Here is a 23,478-nt window from a genome sequence, read left to right as displayed (position 1 = left end):
TTCATTAAAAACCCAGTAAATAAATAAGTATTACCTTTTGCACAATAAATCTTAATAAACAGAAAACCAACGTCCGATAAATCCTTAAATGAGTTAAGAAAACGATAGGATGATCGTATTAATTGTTCATTCTGAAGGGAAAAGGAATCAAAGTTCTTTATGGATGTTAAGCCTGGATAATTTGTCATTCCAGAAATAGACAGAAGTATGAAAATTTCCCCAGAGCCTTCATCAACTCGAAGATGAAGTTCATGCGTTTTCTCCATCGCCAAAGAGGACAAATCCACAGTGCATCTAATGATAGAATAATTATAATTAGTTTTTTAATTAAGTGGCAAGATATAAAAAAAACCTTCAAGATCATTAGTTGGAGTGTTATTCAAAGAATACCGTGGATTTTGAGCAAAAATGCAACAAATGCAATATTATTGTTTAAAGATATGGGCCTGGAATATACCGAGTGATCCATTAAAATCTAAACACTTTGAATTTTAAAATTCAAAAAGATATAATTAACAATAGAAATTCAATAAAATTGATACTATCAATAGATCTGTGTGTCTGAGGTCTCTTAATCATCAATGCAGCCCCCCTTAGTGGCAATGATGGCTTCCAGGCGGCGGGAGAAGACCTGGCACCCGCTACTGATGTAGTCCTCTGTTATAGCGTTCCAGTGCTGGTTGACAGTGGCTTTGAGGGCCTCGGTGTTAGGATAACGGATGTTGCAGCCCTTTCTCACGACATGCACTTGAGGGGATTGGCCTGGGCTGTTTTTTTTTATAACTCATCCAAGTTCAATTGGGCCCTTTTGACAGAGCCCTTCTTCTTATCCAACGTTTCAGACTTGCTGATAGCGTTAGAAGGTAGTCATGGAAACTGCTTGAAATGTGTGAATGGAAATTAGTCGATCACGTTCAAATGACTTGTGTGTAAGCTAATTGGGCTTAGGTTTGTTTTGTTTTGTAACTAATTGTTTATCTTTTTATATATCAAAATATGAATTCATTTCAATAACTCAACCTTAATTAATTATTGAATTAGTAAGTGTTCCGATTTCAATGGATCACCTTGTAATATAGTAGGATTACTAAATAACAAAAAGAGTGTGAATTTTGCTGGATAGAAAGAAACATAAAAAAAGTAAATGGAATAACCTGCTAATTTAGTAAATATTATATTTATTTGCAGAAAAGCCTTGAAAAACCCTTCAAATATAGTTTTGTTGACAATGGTTTTTTATTATAAACTTCAGAAAAAATATATTTGGTTCATCAAATGGAAAAAAAAAAATCCACTTGAATCGAAAATTCCAGATTTTAGTTTGTGTCAATCTATATTACAATCTGTTTACCTCTGTGTTGAATCTATTTAGATCGATTATTTCCTAATAGAAGTAGTCAAATATGGATATTTACTTTATATATAAATAAAAATAAGATGTATTCTTGAGTATTTATAATAACATCCAACTCTTGCTTCCATTAAGGAAATTAGGGCATTTCACAGTGTAACCAACTGATACAATTTGGGTATTCAGTGAAATAATAAAATTTAACTGAATTGAGGGAAACATCTGTTCCTTAGCAAAAAAAAAAAAAAAAAAAAAAAAAAAAATGCAGAAGGGTAGATACCATATGTTTTTTTTCAAATTTTTCTTCCTTCCGTTTTTTCAGTTGAGGTTTAGAAGGTACAAAAAAGCTAGTTGTGTACGGCGTTACTTCTAGTGTTGTATCGATTCTTATTTAAAATGGAGGACAGTAGTCCATTCAGTCTCATCCAGTCCCTCATAATGTGATTGAGAGGTTTTTTTCCTTTTTTAATTACTACGTTATATAATAAAATCTATACTAATAGTAAAGCAAGGTTTACCTGTATGATTGTTTGAATGCTCGAGTGTATGAAAAACAGTCACAGGGTGCACTAAATATCGTGTTCCCTGATGTACCTATATCAATACAGTATAAAGAAAAAAGGAGTATCATATGCAGGGAGCACTCTATAAAATGAATGAAATCTCACAGACATTTAGTTCATCTCAGTCATATTAAAAAAAAAAAAAAAAAAGGAAGTACTTTTTATATAAAATTATAAAAAAAATGAATGTGACTTTAGATAAGGTTGAACAATGAGCTAAATACCCCCGGTCTCAACTCATCCAATCATATTTTTTTTCTTAAACAATCTTTTTTTTAAGGAGAGAACGTCTAAGTACTGAGTGAGTAGCTACGTGTGCGTGTGTTCATGAAAAATAGAGGGAAACACCAAGGATTTGTTGGGGGTTACCTTAATATATTATTAAAGCAAAATTTGTATTTTTCTTCGACACTTAATAACTCTGGTAATGTCAATTACTAGTAATATATTGATTTTAGTTTAAAACCTTATTAAATGTGTTACAATTTCGCTCTTGAACCACGATATATCAAATTAAAAATAGGAGTAAAATGAATTTAAAAAAAAAATCGTCAAAAGTATAAAATTATTTTGTAATTGCATATCAAGCTGTTTATATAATCTTACAGTGGATACATACTTTCCCATGAAATCATCCTTGGTTCTTTGATCTTTATCCCAGATGGTAATTTCTAGTTCTTGACTTTGATCTTGAAATAGAGTGAGATCGAATTGTTCCATCCATTTGGGATTCAATGTTAAATAAATTGGCTTTGATTTATAACGATCATTTCCTAATCTGCAATTTAAATGCAAAAGATATTAAAACTACTCACCCATAATGACTAATAAGAGAATTAAATGACTTATTTCCTATTTTACTCCCCGTCATAAAATTGCTAAATTCTTCATAATTAATTTAAATCAGTGTTTATAACTAGGGATTAAGACTAAATATAAATATTATAGGCTGGGCGGTGTGACAGTCTATTGCTTGTTATTTATACTGATAAATATTTTCACAGCGCCCTCTATGTGAGTAAAAACGCCTATATTTTATATTAAGTAACATTATCATTCAGGTAGTTGTATTATTTTGGCACAAAGTGGCACAATCCTCTGTCAGTTTCTTTACAAAATTATATAAATAAACAAATCTCATACACCATTTGTAAACGACCACTTTGAAGATTAATCGGTAAATGCAGCAAATTATTTTTTTCTTGGGGTTTAGGCCCCAGTAGATAAAGGCACAAATATGTATCAAATCTCTTCCATATTGAAGATTGTAACTTGTTTACTATAGTAACAAGGCCATTCAAGGGAATTCTGGGATTATCATAGAAGTTATGATTATCTTTTACTTGTTTACCAGTAATTTATTCAATTTTTTTACCGTGAGACTCCATCATCAGCACTCAATGCAGCAATATTTGCATCTATTGTAAAATGTAACAGGCGCTTTTATCTGTTCAATTATTTTCAACAAATAGTATGTAGAGTTACAAGGCTTGTAAAACTTCATTGGCATCCTTGTTATAACAAGGATGCCATTGATGTTTTACAATGTTATAAGTAATATGTGTAGAAAGAATAAATCCTTTATTTTTCCAATAAAATGGATTTAGTAATGCGTTTCTCGCATTGTTTAAGTGCAATCGATTTAAACTAGATTGGGTTAGAAAGATAAGATTTCCTAATAAAAAACTTTTTAAACAGTTTTGTGATTGTTTGAGCGCGCGTCAAAGATAGACACAAGCAGATATAAAATATATTTTTTATAGTTTTTCTTAGATAAATGCAATACTGTATATGGCTTTGATACAGTAAAAACCAATCAGGGCAATGTTGGTTTCATCAATTCCGTTCCGATAGTTAGTTCAAAGATGTACTACGCTCTAGAAGGCCGAATGTGGAAAATGTGGATAAAACAATTAATGACGATCGAGTTCGACCGTCATGTATGCACTGCTTTTATTGCCAAGGGGTTAAACATTAATGAAAAAAAAAATCCATTACACATATTGGATTTCTTTTTACTAAACTTTACATTACTCCTATTTATTGGGCCTGTATTAATTGTACATTTATTTATAATAAAATTAATAAATAGTCGGCAAATTAACATCTGCTGATTAATCGGTAATCGGACAAATTCCTTATCTGTGTATCACTAGTTGTAACTAAAAATAAACTTTAATAAGGAAAGCACTGATTTAAATCATTACATATTAACCCAGGTTTGATATCTACAGCTCCAACATTTAACTCTAAAAAAATGATGAATTCATATTTATATATAGATAAAATTACCGAAATTTACAATAGGGATCACTTGTGCCTTCAAAATCCATGGCCGTAAGGTTTTTCCCCTCTACCAGAACAATATTTACGGTGGCACTCCATGGAGTAGCCTTTTTATTACTAGAAATAATAGAATCGTCCAATAGAGATTTGTTATCTCCACTAATCAAAGACTCTGTTTCAGAGAGAGGAGTTAGTCCAATGCTTAGTTCGACTTTCCCCAGGTTTTCGGGATTTTTTGAGGTAGATGAGGGATCGATGAGTGTGATAATAAAATTGGAGTCAACATTTAATTCTATCGGAATAAGAGAGATGGACGCTTCTCCAATGAAATCATCTCGAAGAGCAAAATCATAGTCAAAAACCTGAAGGGAAATAAAAAATATACATTTAAATAGTGTTAAAAATTTCTTTTCTAAATATATAAAAGTACCATATACACCAGGCATGTCCCTCAACATAATTACTTATCACACTGAATAAATAATATCCTATTAATAAAAATTAAATAATGAATCACTAAAATGTGGTTCATTTCAAGATCAAATAAATAAATACTCTGAAACCCTTGAATTCAATTATGAAATTTAAAAAGAAACAAATTCAAATTTGATTCATTTTCCTTTATAATACAATTTGTATAAAAAAAAAAGCTAAAAATATTAACAAAAATAAATAATGTACTCATACATATATCGATAATTACACATGTCATATTATCCTTTAAAATCGATATAATCCCCGATCTACGAATAATTTGATAACTTATCTCTACAGTTAAGTATTTACAATATTGTACATGAATATAACATTTTGAATTGATGATTTAGAATGGTGTAATTATGCTTTGCGCATCATTTTTGATAGTGAAAAATAACATCAAGGGTGACTTACTAATATCCAGCATCTCCAAAATATGATCTAGATCAAATTCATAAATCATAACTAATTCTACATAACGTTTTTGGATATTATTTCCGATCAGAGAAGATTTTCTCTCTTGGAACCTACATAGTTTTAAGTGACTGATAAAATATTTTTAGACTGGTTTTGAACAAGTTTGAAAAATAATAGTCCAATAATAATTTTTCCCAATTCCCAGTCTATATTAATAGTCTGTAGGTATAAACGTATCTTTGAATGAACATTTAAGAAATAACAATGTACTCATTCATGTGTGCGCGTCTAAAACTGAACACTCTGAAATTTTTAAAAATAGCTAAATAATTCTGTAATTTTTAAGGTGGTCGACGAATTAATTTATTTAACATGAAAGAGGAGTCTTAGACACATGTCTATTCAATATGGGCGCCCATGTTCTCCACTACCAACTCCAGCCTGCACCGGAACTTACTGCATGACTTGGCGATGAAGCTCTGGTCGAGGTTGAATCAGGCATTCTTGAAGGCAGACTTCAGCTGGTCTTTGGACTTGTATTGGACTCCCGACAGCATCCCCTTTAACACCAAAACACTGCCAAGTCAAGCGGCGAACAATCAGGCGAGTGAGGCCTTTTCCTTAAGCTTGTTGAGATGAATCTTCGACCTTGTAAGGCGTTTTTCCTTGTCTACAGGCTTGAGAGCTTGACGAGGGGTTCTCTTGTAGACCTTAAGGCCAAGATATTTCTTAACTAGCCGGTCCATGGTCCTTTTGCTGACGTTGAACTCCCTGTAGAGGCCGTTGAAGGTGACCTTGCCTCTCTTGTCCTCGACAGACTTTTTCAAGGTAGCAACAATTTCGTCCGACCTTCGAGGCCTTGACGTAGATCTTGTTGTCGCCTCAGGAGCCCCTTTGGCTACCACGCTATAAACGGTGGTGCGGCTGCAGTTCAGAACCTTGGCAATTTCAGTGGGAGTTTTTCCCTACGTGGAAAGTTCCAAAATTTCGACTCGACGTCTCTCCATATTATCGGCTGTTGTTTCGCTGTTGCAATTTAGATTTTGCTGGAGCTTTGTTTATAACAAGTCAAGACCCTTGCCTCGAAGTATATACCGGTTTCAACTCAATACAATCCCGAATATGTGCATGGCGTAAAATTTAATGGATTGTTCAGTTTTAGACGCGCACACCTGTATTAATGAGAATTCGCAGGCGTTTTACACGCAGCATCGAGCGTATATACAAGGTCTATTGTATACAGTTCTCCCTGATGTATATTATATAGAATAACAATGCAGTCATTTTAATGAAATTTTGCAGGTGTTTTGCATGTAGGATGAAGCGTGTATACAGGGTGTACTGTATATATAGTTGCAATCTCTGACAAATACCATATGATATATTTTTGATATAAGAAATAATATTATTCAAATATTGCAGGCGTTTTGAATGTAGCATCAAGGGCGTGTAGATGGGACTACGCCTGGTAGCACTATAGAGACTAAAGTACGACCCTGTAGTACTGGCTTACCGAACAGCTCTAATACATGCATAGTTTTGTGGTCCTCCTTATCCAATTTTGATAACCCATTTTTCAATAATAATCAATAATTTCAAGGATCAAGACGACGAAAAATAATATAGAAAACCACATCCCTTTAAGTCTTTATTCTAAGTATAACTATATTAATTGATTGGAAAGGATCACTAGAAATATTATATAATGCATTTCTTTATTATATTGAGCCTCGCAGTAACGGACTCCAGTTATAACTCTTAAAAACCACAGTTAATTTTGTCTGCTAACACTATACAAAATGTATTACGAATATATCTGGTCTAGTCTAGAGTTAGAGTTGTATTTAAAATGAGCTGCTGTTATGCAAAAAAAAAAAAAATACAACAACATCTGTGAAAAAATTGTGGAACAAACCAGGCATGCAAATGATTAGTAGTTCGAATGCAGGCCTTTGGTTTTGATCCAGATTTCTATAAACTGTAGTCTATATCCCCTAAGATTTAGACTTTCTGTTGCACAGTGAAAAAGATACGATTCTGTTATTAAGGCTATCTTAGATATTCTTTGTTTAAGTCCAGAGTTAGCTACCTTAGAGTGTTGAGTATTCATATATGAGTAGCTGATCATTTTACTACTCATGTTTTGGTTTAACGAAGAGGTCATTGGCAACTGTGTTACAAAACATATTCATTCTTGACTTTTTTAGAGCAGTACAACTTTCTGACTTTTGGGTTCCGCCTTTTGAAGGTTGTGTACCATGTGTTAGACAAATTAACAACTCCTCCTTCGGTTTTTCTAACACTCCTTGTCTCTGCTGGACTGTTATCCTTTTTTCTGGATTTCCTTTTCTTCATTTTTTCCAATGATTACCTCATTCCTGGGATCAGTTAGTAATGTCCTTGGACTTGATGATTTCCACATACATTTTCAAGGTCACTCTTAATATTTGATTGTTACCATCATTGTCCTTTGATTGCTGATTCTTATTTTCTTCTTCTTAAAATTCATATAACAGGTGCATTTTGAGGGTTTTGGAAACACACTTTTCCTACTAAATCAATCCTCAAGGTGAAATCTACAGATTGTAGATCCTCGAAGGCTGATGGATCAACAATTATTTGAAGAACTTTGCCAAGCTTCATTATCTCTGACATGGCAATAATTACATTTCCTTTAATTTGTAAAGTATTACATTGGTGTGCTATGATGCTAGCAAGTACCTCTTCACCAAAGGTTACCAATGCCCCCTAGGATAAATCCTGTTAATGTATTTTCTTCCTTCTTCCCCCCCCCCCTGAACTTTTTTCAGCTTCTCTCTGTGTAGTTGGTGAGAGAGGGGTATATTTATTGTGATGCACCTTTTGACATATTGCCCAGAAGTATCATCGTTAACATAGATGACTCACCTCTTGTTAGTATATCTGCGTTCTTCACTATTCGGGATCGGGGTCAAAAGTGTCAAAAAAGAGTTCAAAAGAGAAGATGGGGTTCTTTCATTGCTGGTGTCTAAAGTGGCCTCTCTATCCTCCTCACAAGGCTCTTTCCACCCACTTTTTTGATAGCTCTATGGACAGTCTGGTGAGAAAAAAAAACCCGATTTTCCCTAGCATGAACCATCATGGACTTGAGAGGAATGACCTGAGCTGTTGTATTTGTCCTCATGTCCTGTTTGACCTTTGTGAAAGATCCTTTCTTCCTCTCTAACGTTTCGGACTTGATGACGACGTAGACGGTGGTCCTGGAGATTCCCAACTTCTTAGAGTGTGAGAATGGAAATTCGCAATTTGTAATGTATTTAGGAAACATGAATTAATTTTGGATCTTTCAGAATAGATTTTCGTCCAGAAATTTAAATAAAAGACTTAAATACAACAGTATTTGTTATTCAGTACCTCATACCAAAATTTCCCGGGATTCCGATATTTAAAAATAACAATTTACTGAAGGACAATTTCCCGGAAAATGAGAAGTCCTACCATGCACTGTGTCTATTTATTTCATATTTATTAATTCAATAATCTAAAGATCTACATTTACAATTTTTCAACCATAATATTCAATTACTAACAATTAAGCCATTGTTTTAATGACTTACAGGACTAAATTAAATCGATTTATTGTAAAGTGCATTAAGTGCACTCAAAGCCGTTGCCACGGAGAAAATAAATAAATAGAAATCCGATGGAAAAATATGGATTATTTATGTAGCGACTGTAAAAAATTGAAATGTCTATACCAAAACAATATCATCTCATATTAAATTTGAAAAAATGGAATGGTATGTACCCAGGTTAATAGAAATACAAAATTATACCAAAACCCTTTTCCGACTGATATTTAACTTACACAAAGCGTGTATACTGATACTATCTATCATATACTTTCTAGTATTATATTATGTTAATATACCATTGTTATGCTCAATGATGTCAAAATATATACGTCTTACCCAGCAAACGGTACTGTACGTTAAATTGAAAATTCTAGCATGCCGAATTGAATGATGGTCTAACCTTGTATTTCTAATAATATTTAGTATTTACGATAAAAATTAAATAAATATTATTGACCTTTTAAAAAAATGGCAAACAAATCAGGAAAGCCCTTTAAAAAAATAAAATATACATTTTATTACAGCGTCCGGTCATTGTTTAACAACGAACATGACCTGCACAGGTAGGACGTTATTTGTTGTTTTAGGGGCTAGCTAGAAGTTTTTGGCGTCAGTTAAAAGAAATGGGATGGATCAATAAAGTATTTAGTCCACAATCGTGGAAAAGGCAGAGTGTTCTTGTTGCAATCCGCGCCTCTACAAGACAAAGTTGAGATTGCAAACTTTATTAACATGGACAAGACTTTTGTATTGAGAGCCTGGATGATGATTATGACTCTGCTCCTTGCCACTCTCTAAAGGAAATATTGAACAGTTGTATGAATTTATTTTGACTTTTTTGGACCCAGTGTTTGGCTGCAAGCCCACCGGATCTCACCCACATGGACTTCTTTGTGTTGGGTGTAGATTGAGGTACATACCAACATATCCTTAAGTAACAAAAATCCCAAGATGAGGTCCAAGATCCGGAATCTGCCAAAGGAGACTGCCATCAATACTTCTCCCGTTAACAAGGTCGATTCGAAACAAATGCAATTTATTGAATAATAATAATAATTTTCATTTATTCAGCTTTCATTTGCCATCGGTTTTTATACAAATTGGATGATGCGTTTAGGAGATAATTCATTTGTTTAAAAATAGCGTTGGTTGTTAAATACAGGTCATACCCTATAGATAAACATATTACTTTGTAAAAACATCCTTAAATTAAATATTTACCGAGTGGTCCATTAAAATCTGAACACTTTGAATTTTAATCTTCAACAAGTTATAATTTATTAATTAACAGTAGAATTTCAACAAAATTAACATTATAAATAGATGTGTGTCTGAGCTCTCTTAATCGTTAATGTAACCGCCCTTAGCGGCAATGATGGCTTCCAAGCTATGGCAGAAGGATTGGGACCCCCTACGGATGTAGTACTTTGTCGTGGGGTCCCATTGCTGGTTGATAATGTTTTTGAGGGTCTCGTTGTTTGGAAAATGAACCTCTAAACATGCACCCAAAAATGTATAATAAAGAGGGCGGACATCAGGGCTTTAGGGGACCAAAAGTGTCAAAAAAGAACTCAAAAGGGGCTTGCAATGGAGGAGATGGGGTTATTCATTGCTGGTGTCAAAAGTAGCCTCTCCTACGTTTCTGGAGACGCACAACTGCTCAGAATGTGTTAATAAAAATTCGTGGATCACGTTCAAGTATCATTTTATCGACTTGTGCGAACGCTACAAAGCTTAGGTTTGTTCTGTTTTTAACTAATTGTTAATTGTTTAATATATCGAAATATGGATTAATTTCAATTTCTCAACCTTAATTAATTATTGAATTAGAAAGTGTTCAGATTTCAATAGACCACCCGGTACTTGGCAAAAAACGTAATTAATTCAAATGATTACATCGTCAAGGAAAATGATCTCAAAAGAGGGTGAAAAACATATTCAAAACCCTCCTGAAGGAAACTTCTAGGACTGGCTCTGGGAGTGAGTGCACCATTATTTTAAAAAAATATTAAGATGCATTTCTATTTATAGAAAAAATGTATTTTTCATAATCATGCAACTATGAGAAATAATAATGAGGCCTGCACGTAATTCGAAAGAAAGTGCCCTGTAATTTATGCATCTATTACGTATAATTTAAAAAATAACATAAGCACCCTAAATACTTATATATCTCATGCGACAACATATTATATCTAATTGTCATTCATATTTATACACATGAATATATAACTAGAAAAGTCAGAATGAAGTTAATTATAAAATATTCCAAGTAGGCATTAAGTAAGGTTCTTATTATACTAAAAATAAAGTTAAATTTTATCGTTTTTACGTAATAAGATTATAATAATCCTCATACGGAAGGGGACTCAAGAATATACTTCAATCGATTTCTGATAGGAAATTATCCAAATTGTACTTATATTTCGGTAATGACATTAATTATCTTTTGCGTATGTTTGTGTTTGATATACGTTCCACTTATAAAAACAAAGATGGACCACATTTATTTCGAAAACAGAGACAGATATATACTTTAGACATAAAATAAAAGTTGTTCAGAATTTTAAGTTACGTGCATAAGGCTAAATTTAATTAAGATCAAACCAGGTTCCTGGGCTGTGGAGGGCAACTTTGATTTTTCGCAATTAAGTTGATTTTTTTCATAGAACAAGACAGATTCTCCGTGTCTCAAAGTTTTTTTTTAGGTATGGGTTGTGGATTCGAAAATGCACAAAAAAAATTATTCAAAAAACGATTTATAAATACGAATTAAAAAAGTGAATTAGGAAGAGTACGAGCGAGTTCATCTGAGGATGTATCTTCAATATGGATGAAGAATGAATATGATAAGTTCGCAATTAAATAAATTCAACTTCAAACATTTAAAAAATTGTATTTTCAACAATGTCAAAGGGGTGCAAATTTGATTATATTTACATCAAATAGACAGAAACAGCAAAAAATGTTGTATACAAGGAGATTTTATAGTAGAAATTTACCTATTATATAATTATAGTTTATAATAGATCGTTTTAGTTTAGAATTGTAACATAAAAAAGCTAAATATAAATAAAATCTTTTTAATTTTTCATTAGCTATCTTTAAGATAGCGTGTTCTTGCTAGTATATTATATGTTTTTAATCATTTTGTTCTTCATTAATAGAGCATTTTTACGTGACGTCATATTTAAGATAAATCTTGATTAAAATTCATCAAGTGACTTTATGAATAAAAATAGACTACACATCTGAATACAACTTTATGCCCATAGAACGATTGATATTGGAATAAAATCCAATTAATAGGTACTGAAAATCCCTACATAATTACTAAATTTGTACAACTATTATTATTATTTGGGGATCAATTAGGGACAAGAAAAATAGGATAACAAGAGGCAAATGGGAATATCCATAAATAAACTCATTTTATTGGAATATTTCAAACTCAAGATTTCAGTTTAGTTGAGATTTTTTGGTTCTCAGCTCTAGTGGAGAAAATGTAATCACAGATAACCCATGAAAAAGCTATAAGTTGTAAAAGATTGAGAGCATTTAGAATTATTTTAGTGCTAAAATGGGTGTTTTTTTGAAGCGTATGATTGTATTAAATATACAATTATCCTCAACCTATTTGCTGTATTTGATAAATCCTCTTATAATGAATCTATTACAGGATTATCTCCATTAACATCACTACTAGAGGGGTGTAAAGTGACGTTCCCCATCTGTCCCGTCCCTAAGAAAATACATGAATAAGTTTATGCTACTCCAAAACTAAAGGCTGTATAGTAATGATATTTTAATTCTCAATAATCATGTTAATGTCTATACAATATGTAACAATATATCAATATGACCATTTTATTATCGAGTTATAGCCTTAGTGACGGACACTCTTAGTGACAGGACAGGCCTAGACACATAGCTATTAACATATAAATTTTAGGCCACCAAGACAATGCAACCTCCTTGTTTATTCTTAGGACAAATTTCTCGATGTAAAAACAGTTATTTTGTCCCTCTCTCTTCTCTCTGCAATTGTAATAGTTAATTTCTTGACTACAACATGAAAATATGACGATGTAATAACATATTTTTAAGGATATATAACCAAATTAGGCATTAAAGGGATATATTTTTGATATACTGAAAGGTTTATATCATTTTACTTGTTCTTAACATTTGGACATCTAAAAACATGACATTAGTTCAATATTATCAAAAAATGATGAAAATTATAACATGATGAGTATTAAAGGTCATAAATAATAACTCGGGGTGACATTTCTTTCAAAAATGGTTGCATCGTTTAGAGTTTAAATGAAGTAGTAATTAAAAGTATTTAATTTCATTATTGGGGGAAAAATAGTTGATGTCGTTTATATATATATATATATAAATAAAATTTGATCTTTGTTTTAGAGAAATAACCGGCCACTTTGGCCAATTACTAATTAACTACTTGCCCACACAATGAAAGAGTCAAAAGTTAATAATCGTGACACTACTTGGACGTACTCTTTAAAGTTTCCTTTATTTTTTGAAGACGTGAACTTGCAGTTTAAGGACTTTTTCCAAAGGGGGAACCAATTTTTATTTATTTACTTGTTAAGTTTGTAAAATGATTATAGAAAAAAATTGCAGTGACAAAGTGGGACAATTCTTTTACAATGATGTATATATTTAAGTACGTTATAAGGAAGCACACTATTTATGAAACAGACTTCATAAATATAATATACATTTTTATATTTTTACCCATACCAGGTATATGAGGAAGTTTTTTTAAATCTACATCAGTTATCCTGTAATATAGGCTGCTCCTTGTTAAAACATCAGTTATAATATCATGAAATAAGACCTACATGATTATTTCTTCCCAGATTCATTATTTTTTTAATTTACCATAAAAATTTGTCAGATGAATGATTACTTTTACGACTCACTTTGATCCCCGGACACAGACTATTTAATTGTGTTATTTTCCCTACTTTATCACTTTTCCTTTGTTATTTTCCCCCTGACATAATATAAAAGATACATAGACAATATATTAAATCTTGAGGCTCAGAGGGGGCCTACTTCCATTAACTCCACCTATGATTTTCCCCTACCTCTGGCTCAAATTACAAACGTTGAGAACTCCTACTATATTCTGTACATTATATTAATTCTAAGTGGAATTTAAATTCATAAATATATGACGTATAATTTAAATTCTTATGAAGTATATGAAATATCAATTAGGATACAAAATCTTACTTTGAGTAAAATGGGCGATAAAGGATCATCAATGACCTGAGTGAAATGTTCCTCCCAGTACGGGTTTAGATTCTTGTAAACAATTTTACTTCGATAAAACAATTTTCCCTTATAGAAGAATTTGACATATGGATCAGATGTTCCGCCAGAGTCACGCGCTGCAAGATCAATTCCTCTCTGAAATAATAAAAAATATATATATAAATAATACAATAAAATAAGTTAAAGTACAATGCACATTTAGTGTATATGTATAATACCTTTAAGTTAATTCTTAAGCTAAACTTCGAATGCGACTTAAAGTGATCATGATTAGGATTATCAAATGAGACTTGAGGACTTAATGTTGATGATCCAATGGAATTTGTGTGACGTAGCTGTTGAGCTTTATTGACGGATGAGCAGAGAGATGTATTGTCCTTATCTCCCATGAGCTGAACAATTTCAACTTCTTGAGAGGGAGGCAACTGAATGGGGCCTGAATAGGTAGGAAGGTCCTCTCGACCCCCATCCTTGTTTGAACGTTTGGTAGATAATATCTCAGTATCATCACAGACCCCATTTTCATCTTCGCCCCCTTTGAGAGGCCGAGAAGGAGACGTGGCTCTTCCAAATTTCTGTCGTAGAAGCCCCAGAAATCCCTGCTGGGATTTCAATTCTGCTCCAACAGTGCGTGTGCGACGGGCGGCCGCCTCTGAAGAGGTTCGTGTACATTTTAGTCTTTCTTTGAATGATGATCTTTTTTTGGAATGGTGACTTTGTGAGGAGGAGGGACGCTTGAGGAGCTCTTCGTCTTCGTCGTCCGTGCTACAAGATCGAGAATATTTATATTCAATAAAAACAGCCATAAAATCATAACAAAGGAGAATCAAAATAATAGATAAACAGGTTTGTATTAGAATGACAATTATATTTATTTCCATGACGGTCTTTAAAAAAAGTTGAAGAAAAAATAATTGAAAATGTATTATTCATAGTGAAGTGAAACAAACACGATAGAGCGCAATCATTGCATAACTTCAAATGACACAAACAGTTTTATTTAAAGCAGACGCACAAACAAAGCACGATTGTTCGCTCATTGTATTAATATATAATTTGTAGGGCCACATTACTTCTCAGTTCTCCTCTCTCTCTTACTACTAACTTTCTAATGGTGAATGCATTTTTCACATACTATTTGATAAGAGTTACTTTAATTTTTGCTGAAAGGTATAGCTTTTTCCAACTTGTTTCAAAAGCAAACCATTTCATTTCTTGAAAGCCCAAATTCCTCTATCTTATGTGCAGGGGTTCACACAATTTCAAAATCCCTAATAGCCCTTCGGACAGGCCCTCTTCAGGTTTTGGTAGTCCTAAGTGAAATGAATAAGCTGGGGCTAATATAAAATTATCAAAATTAATTTTTTTGAAAAAAAAATTCAAATATTTCAAATATGTATTAAAAATCCATAGCTATTCATAAAAAATGTAATTTTCAAGGAAAATTTCACAAGTTCGCAGCTATTTACAAAAAAGAAATTGCAAATTTTTTTTAAATATTCAATTTTTTGAATTTTTTTTTCAAAAATCCACACTTGTTTACACTTTTTTTTTTTTCAAAAATTTAATTTTTCTTAAAAATTTAAAAAAAAAGTAAATTTTTTGAAATTGATTTTGAAATATGTGAAATATGTATTCAAAAATTAACAACTATTCACAAAAAATTAATTTTTTGGAAAAAAAATTCAAAAATACACAGCTGTTGACAATAAATTTTAAATTAAAAAAAAAACAATTTAGAATTTTTTTTCAAATATTAGATTTTATGTAGAGAAATCCATAGTTATTAACATAAAATTAAATTTTTTGAAAAAAATTTGAAAAATTAATTTAAAATTTGAATAATTCTTTTTTTTCAAAGCAAAATTCAAATATTAAGAAGCAAAAATTCCTTAATTGGGTGGGGGAGTGGCTACAACTCCTCCAGGCTAAACGCTGCAGACATAATTCAAAATCCCTAGTAGCCCTTCGGACAGGCTCTCTTCAGGTTTTGGTAGTCCGAAGTGAAATGAATAAGCTGGGGCTAATATAAAATTATCAAAATTAAATTTTTTGAAAAAAAAATTTCAAATATATATTCAAAAATCCATAGGTATTCACAAAAAATTTAATTTTCAGAGAAAATTCGCTACTATTTACAAAAAAAGAAATTGCAATTTTTTTTTTGAAATATTCAATTGTTTGAATTTTTTTTCAAAAATCCACACTTGCTTTACACTTTTTTTTTTTCCAAAATTTAATTTTTCTTAAAAATTTTTAAAAAAAGTAAATTTTTTGAAATTGTTTTTAAAATATTTCAAATATGTATTCAAAAATTAACAACTATTCATAATAAAATAATTTCATGGAAAAAAAATTCAAAAATCCACAGCTGTTGACAATAAATTTTATTTTTCAAATAAAAACAATTTTGAATTTTTTTTTCAAATATTAGATTTTTCGTAGAAAAATCCATAGTTATTAACATAAAATTAAATTTTTGAAAAAAATTTGAAAAATTAAATTTAAATTTTAATAATTCTTTTTTTTCCATGCAAAATTCAAATATTCCTTAATTGGGTGGGGGGAGGGGATACGGCTCCTCCAGACTAAACGCTGCAGACATCTTTGAGTAAAACTATGAAATTATACTCCACAAAATCCACAAATAACGATACAGACAATATGGAAGGGCCCAATTAGCAATAAGGACCCATTGTTCCACCACAAATCCATCTAATACGATATAATTCTCTAATCGTCCTACTTTTCTCTACATTCATCGATAAAAAAATAATAATAATTCCATAAGTTTCAGGAATTTTTAGTACATACAACTTTAATTTAATTATGATATCTGCGTTTATCTTTGGCCTTCAGAAGTATTCCGTACAGATGTTAAGTCTTTATTATTACTAAAGCCATTTGATGAATCTTGATCAGGATTTATATGAAATTAGTCCAAAAACATCCACTTTGAGTCATCCTAGTGGAGTCTCTTACAATTGTGATTTAATTTATGTCGTCATTGAAAAGGCTCTATAACACTGTTTCTTAATCTTGTTGGAGATAGTGAACCCAACCAGTTTCATATTAATATTCAGTGAACCCTTCTTTATTGGTCAAGTGGAGCGTGTCATCACAAATTTTGTATGTTTTGACCTCTGTCGAACCCCTGAGACTGACTCAAACCAAGGTTAAAGGAAATATAAGGTTATACCATAACACGTGTACGACTGATGTTTGACTTACACCACGCTTTTAATATTGACGTCATAGTAGATGAGTGGTTGCGTGTTTTGTCCAAATCTGTTTTTCTTGCCCAGTAGTCTATTCAATGTATTAAATTTAAAATTCTAGCAATAGTGACGTCATAGACTATAGGTGGGCGTGTTTTGTCAAAATCTGCCTGTCTTGTCCAGCAGTCGGTACAATATATTAGATTGAAAATTCTAGCAAGCCCGATTACAAGATGGTCTAACCTTGTATTTCAATTAACCTTGACTCAAACGAACCCAGGTTAAGAATCACTGCTCTATAACATGGCCCCATTTGCTAGTACACTCTGGTCGATGAATGTTTGAGAATAAATGCACTAAATGTTTTCATGCGTAACTTGCATTTTTTTTTTTGCATAACTATTTAGAAATGCAATGTAGTTGAACAATTGCAATAATTACATAGGTAGGTTGTATTTTTGTAGATTTTTATATTCCTTTGTTGAACAATTATCCATATTAATACTTTTTTTAAGTGATGCCTCCTATTAATGTAATTAGTACATAGGTAATTATTTAGTACCAATATGATTATAAAAATACTTCTATTTTTACATAGCCACATATTATATAAGTATTACGTCAACTCAAAAGTACACTATAATGATTTTACTAAAAAAATAATTCGATATATATTTATTTTTTATTAACAAATTGTGATAATTAATCCTTTGGAAGCTTACCTGCTTTGTTAAAAAAATCCAAAAATAAACATTTTTGGAATAATTTTATATTGATAATTTTTTTTTTTTTGAATAATCCATAGCTTTACACAAAAAATTAGAAAAATCCATAGCTATTCTTAAAAAAAATATTTTTGGGAAAAAATTTCAAAAATTAAGTTTAAAATATTAAATTTTTGAAAAAAAAAATTCATAAATCTACAGCTATTCTGAAAAAAATTTAAAATATCCATAGCTTTTCACTAAAAAAAGTTCAAACATTAAACTTTCTAGTAAAAAAACAAAAATTGCTCAATTTTTTGATGTTTTTTTTTTGGTAGGGGGGTCTCCAGTCTACCCCTTGCAAATCTCACGACGTATCTACCATTGACATAAATAGGAGTTCATCAGTGTGATTCTTTGTCATTCATAAGAAAACACATTCGTGGTTACATCAAGGTAAAAGATGAAACTAACATATACAAACATAAAAAGGTGGATAATATGTCTTACGAAAAAATCTCCAAGAGACGATATTACCAAAGGCGAACATATATGCAGCAAAATTACCGAGGGCAAAATGTTTGCGGCTAAATAACCAAGAACCGTTCAATGTATATCCCTTTTTTTATAACAATGATTAACAATAAAGTAATACAATAAGCTTTTTAAGATCCAGAAAATCTCTCGGATCTTTTTTATTATACGTATTAGTTCGAGTACTCGAAGCCAATTTGGTTGACAGATAATATATTTTTATTTATACCATACCCGAGTACTTCAGATCTAAGGTTGTACCCGGTTCAGGTTCTATCAGTCCTGGTTCTTTCATTTCAACAGTTTTGGTCTCTATTTTTTTTTATACAGGCTCAGTTTGGTAACAGGCACTTAAAACAAGGGGTGTCGCTGGATAATTGCCGCCCAATAAATAATATTATATACAAATAGGGTCAAGGAAGATTGACAATTACTTTCAGTCTACACATACGTAGCACAAATGTTTCATATAAAGGGGGCATCAGCTAAAAATGTATTTGTGTAGGGGGGCCTTGCCATCGTAAAGCTTGGAAAACCCTGGCTTAAGAAATATTATAGGGCACCAACAAGCTTTGTAGTGTATCTGGATCCAGAATCTACCCCACCCCTTTCCTTTTTTATTTATACCGTCTGGTGTCTAAAACCTCTTTTCCAGATCCATAAGAAGCCCTTAGCTATTTGGAACTCTGAAACTTGAACCAGAACCACTAGACCGATAAGGGGCCAACTCTGTTCGGATCTGGTTCCAAGATCTGTCCTATCTCTACTTCTGATCCGACGAAAATATTATATAAATAACTTAAGTAATGACTAACTTCAATCCTAGCTAGGATTGAAGAAAATAAAAAGATAGCCGTAGGCCTTAAAAACTGATGAATTGGTCCTTACGATCGACACATGCTAAAAAATATCGGACTGATAAAAAAATAAGACTATAAAGGTTGTTGAAACGGATTTATTGGTAAATCCGTCCTAGTACTGATACATCGGTCTTTCAGTTATGCAGTTCTATCTATCTTTTTATTTTCTCTAGCTAGGATTGAAGAATATAAAACTAAGAAAATAATTAATGATAGCTAGTATATAAAAATACGTTGTAGTCAACCACATCCTACTTTTAAATTCAGCGCATCGTTACCTTAATTGAATCAAGCAACCTTTCTTCCGAAAAGAAAAAAGGCCACAAATCATCTGGTAGTTAGCTAAATAAGTCAATCATACCAACTGCAATATATCTCTACGTATGTACTTCCACTCTATCACTGTGATATTATTTCTTCACAATTTTTAAAATGAATTACATATATGTATATTGTAATATTAAAATCTACATAGTATCTTCTTCAACAATGTAATATACTATTCAAAGCGTGGCTATAAATTTCTATTTCTATATGACAGCCAAAATTTCTTCATGTGAAAAATAAAATGGCCAATATACCATTTATTATATAAACGACGAGGGATCATTAAAAAAATTGTATTCCTGTTCTTTTGGAAAGGGAGCATATGTATAGAATAACTTATTACTTTGTGTATTTATCAAAAGTAATAAATTATGAAATAGCCATGACATATCAAGGAAGAAGAGGGGATCGACAGCTGACAACAAAATACAGAGGGTATTTTTGTGTAAGCGAGGTAACGCCCAAGATTAATAGAAATACATACTATAACTCGTATACTACTGGTGTTTGACTTCCACCACGCTTTTAATATTGACGTCATAGTAGATGAGTGGTTGCGTGTTTTGTCATAATAGGTTTTTCTTGCCGAGCAGTTGGTACGATACATTAAAATGAAAATTCTAGCAATAGTGACGTCATAGACTATGAGTGGTCCCGTGTTTTGTCAAAATCTGCCGGTCTTGCCTGCAGTCGGTACTATACATCAGATTGAAAACTACATCAATCCCGATTGCATAATGGTCTAACCTTGTATTCCTATTAACCTTGGTAACGCCATATAATGAAACTTCAACAACTCAAATGACATAGTTAGTAGTAACTACGTAAGTTCAGCTGTTGTAGTTTCCATAAAAGACCGATAAGGACCGGTCCTACTACTGACAAATTTTATTAGGGCCGGAATGATCATTAAATTTCAAATATGAAATTTTCTAGTAAGACTGCAATTTTTTAGACCGATCCAACACTACTGCCAGTCCAAAGGACTGGCAGTAGTGTTGATCGGACCGGTCTTGACCGAATAAATAAGAACTGACACAACACAAGTAAAAATGACCGATGATGATTTCATCCTTACCCTCCTGTGCTCGGCGGCGTTTGAAATCCTGACTTGCATTGTTCTTCTTCTGGAGAATTAGTTTGGGATTTACGTCGGCATCCAGATAAGTCTGAAGCAGACTTGGATAACCGTTTTATTAATCCCTTTTTCATCATCTTTGAGATTTATCTTCATTGTTCGTCTGTCCTTTCTTTCATCATAAGATGGCGCAAATTTCTGTGCAGTTGGTAGCATTACAATTGAAAGCCCAGGATTCTCTTTGAGTTACCAACATTTAACTTATTTCTATGTATGAAGTATCAACTACATATATCATCATATATATGATGTTGTAAGGAATCCCTTTGCATACTCTGCGCCAAAATTCTGAAAGAAATATAAATGGTTAGTACAATTTTATTACATATATCGTATTAAAGTTACATTTTTGTTAATACTAACAGTAATTACATTTTTGCTCTAAGAAAGTTTAACTATATATAGGAAAAACTATCTCTGTATAATATAATTGTATTTAATACTATTAGATAGAGGTGAGCTGGTATGTGTATGACTGTTGGAAATTGCCTTATGAAGATAAACCGTATTTTATGGATTGCTATAAAGACAAATGGACAATGTTGTGCCGATTTAGGTAAAGTGGTTCTATCGGTCCCGGTTTTGGTTCTTTCATTTGAACAGTTCGGTCTCGGTTCAGCTTTATCGGTCTTGGTTCTTTTTTATACTGGCTCAGTTTGATAACAGGCACTTAAAACAAGGGGAGTCCCTAGAAAATTCGGTCCTTCGGTCGGATATTCCATACAAGCAGGGCAGCAGCTACCTTATACACAGAGTGCGTAGTACCCCAAGATCCAACGGGGCCCTGAGAATTCATATAAAGGAACCCTCAGTTTAAAATGTATAATTGTAGGGGGAGCTGGTCATAGCAAAACCTGGGAAATCCTGGCTTAAGAAATATTATAGTCATCATATTATAGGGTCCCGACAAGCTAAGTAGAGGATCTGTATCAATAATCTACCTCACCCCTTCTCTCTTTTATTTATACTGCCTGGTGCCTATAACCCCTTTTCCAGATCCATAAGAAGCCCTTAGCTATTTGGAACTCAGATACAACTGTATCACCCTGACGATGTAAAAAAATCTTTGGAAAACGCTGGAATAGGGGAAAAAAAACAACTAAGAAAATTGACGTATATAATTTATTTATTTATAATATAGATTTTATTTTCTTATATATTCTATATAGGAACGAAAGCACAAGAACCGAGACTGATAAGCAAACCGGGTTGACTTTGCCGGTCCCAGTTCTAGCAGTTCAAGAATAAGTTCAATTTTTTCTTACATCTCTTGTCAGCACTAATTAAAAAAGATAAATTTGGCATTTTCCCTTCAAATTCAAAGACCATATTAACTATGGATGACTTCCCTGCTACATAAATATTAAACAACTTTTCTTCAATTATACTCTTAGTCCTAACTCTTATAATCTGAATCTGGTAATCGGTAGCAATTTTTAGGTAACCTTTTTTTTTTGCGTTGTCAAACTAAAGAGTGTCTTGTCTTTTCCTTGGCTGTTATCATTATTATTTAATTCCAAAAGGAGTGAACAATTCCTTTTTTACCACATAGAATTATTTACAGAACGGATTGAACATTTGTGTTTAAAGGAACGTAGCCTTGTGAATTTGTAATGGAGTTATATATGTAAAGCGTTTGTTGGACTCAGAGTATAATTGATGATCGACATCGGAGTAATTCTCGTGGTATGTTATTTCCTTCTCCTGCTCTTTACTACTACTTGTAGCAGATCTGATGAAACACCATGATAGCAAAGCTGTTCTCCTACAAAATATGCTACAAATTGTCAGGGTTACCATGTAAATAAAGAAGCCTTGTCGTAACAGCAGTGGGTATAACAGAGCCGTACCCCTAAACAATGTCTGCTGTACACAACTGAATTATAAATTGTTTCCTACTAACAATGCAAATCATGGCCATATAAATTGTCTTTTATATAAAAAAAAAAATCAAATTTTGGCCTTTAATAAAAATAGCTCATCAAAAATTGTCAATAAATTAATAAATATATGTATCATTTTTAGCTAGTCAACCCATAAAAAAAAATTCTGAATCATGACTTGGGCGGTTTTAGCGTGAGCGAAGATAAATGTGTGATATCCTTTGTTTTACAAATGATCAAAAAAAAAAAAAAAAAAAAAAATCGAACGGATTAATAAATTGTAATATTTCTTGAATGACTTATTTTATTTTTGGATGATCTTTTTTATAGAAAAGGTCAAGCTTTCTTATGTCCTCTTTATATTTTTTTTTTTCGATATTTCATTTAACGACTTTTTCACATTATAATATTTGTTTTAATTTTCAAAATGATCATTTAAAAAAAGTCAATCCTTTTTTCTATTTTTATAAAAATTTCTTGTTTGTGTATATATTTAAACTTTTTTTATAAAATTATAACTAGCTCTAGCCCAGCTAAGGGTGAACCCAGAGGCAAATCCTCCATTAAAAATGACCCTGACAATTATAATTTGAATTGTCTCTTCAAGAATTTATGTCTGGTTAAGTGACCGTTACTAAGTTTTTTGACGTTGGTGCAAAAGTTCCTTAAGGAAAGAAAGAATAAATCATTGTGAAAATACATTGTAACAAAAGACTAATTCAATTGTTATGAAAAAGTGTTGCACGAGTTTTTTTGAGCCTCATTTTAACATTTTAGGTCAAACATGGGATATGAT

At 31.9% G+C, this 23,478-nt stretch overlaps 1 protein-coding gene across 1 annotated transcript in view; it reads right to left on the bottom strand.

Moving 5' to 3' along the window:
- The window catches only part of LOC121129130 (multiple C2 and transmembrane domain-containing protein), a 157,542-nt gene that overhangs the window by 5,340 nt on the left and 128,724 nt on the right, over positions 1–23,478 (bottom strand). The window contains exons 3-8 of the mRNA XM_040724808.2: positions 20,740–21,087; positions 14,237–14,783; positions 13,977–14,153; positions 4,207–4,562; positions 2,534–2,692; positions 35–294 (exon numbers count right to left, since the gene is read on the bottom strand). Coding sequence (XP_040580742.1) covers positions 35–294; positions 2,534–2,692; positions 4,207–4,562; positions 13,977–14,153; positions 14,237–14,783; positions 20,740–20,876 — 1,636 coding nt within the window. The 5' untranslated portion in view covers positions 20,877–21,087. The remainder of the gene's footprint in view (positions 1–34; positions 295–2,533; positions 2,693–4,206; positions 4,563–13,976; positions 14,154–14,236; positions 14,784–20,739; positions 21,088–23,478) is intronic.

Source organism: Lepeophtheirus salmonis, chromosome 14 (genome assembly GCF_016086655.4).
Source record: "Lepeophtheirus salmonis chromosome 14, UVic_Lsal_1.4, whole genome shotgun sequence".
NCBI lineage: Eukaryota > Metazoa > Arthropoda > Copepoda > Siphonostomatoida > Caligidae > Lepeophtheirus > Lepeophtheirus salmonis.
This window is presented reverse-complemented; position numbering and strand designations above follow the sequence as displayed.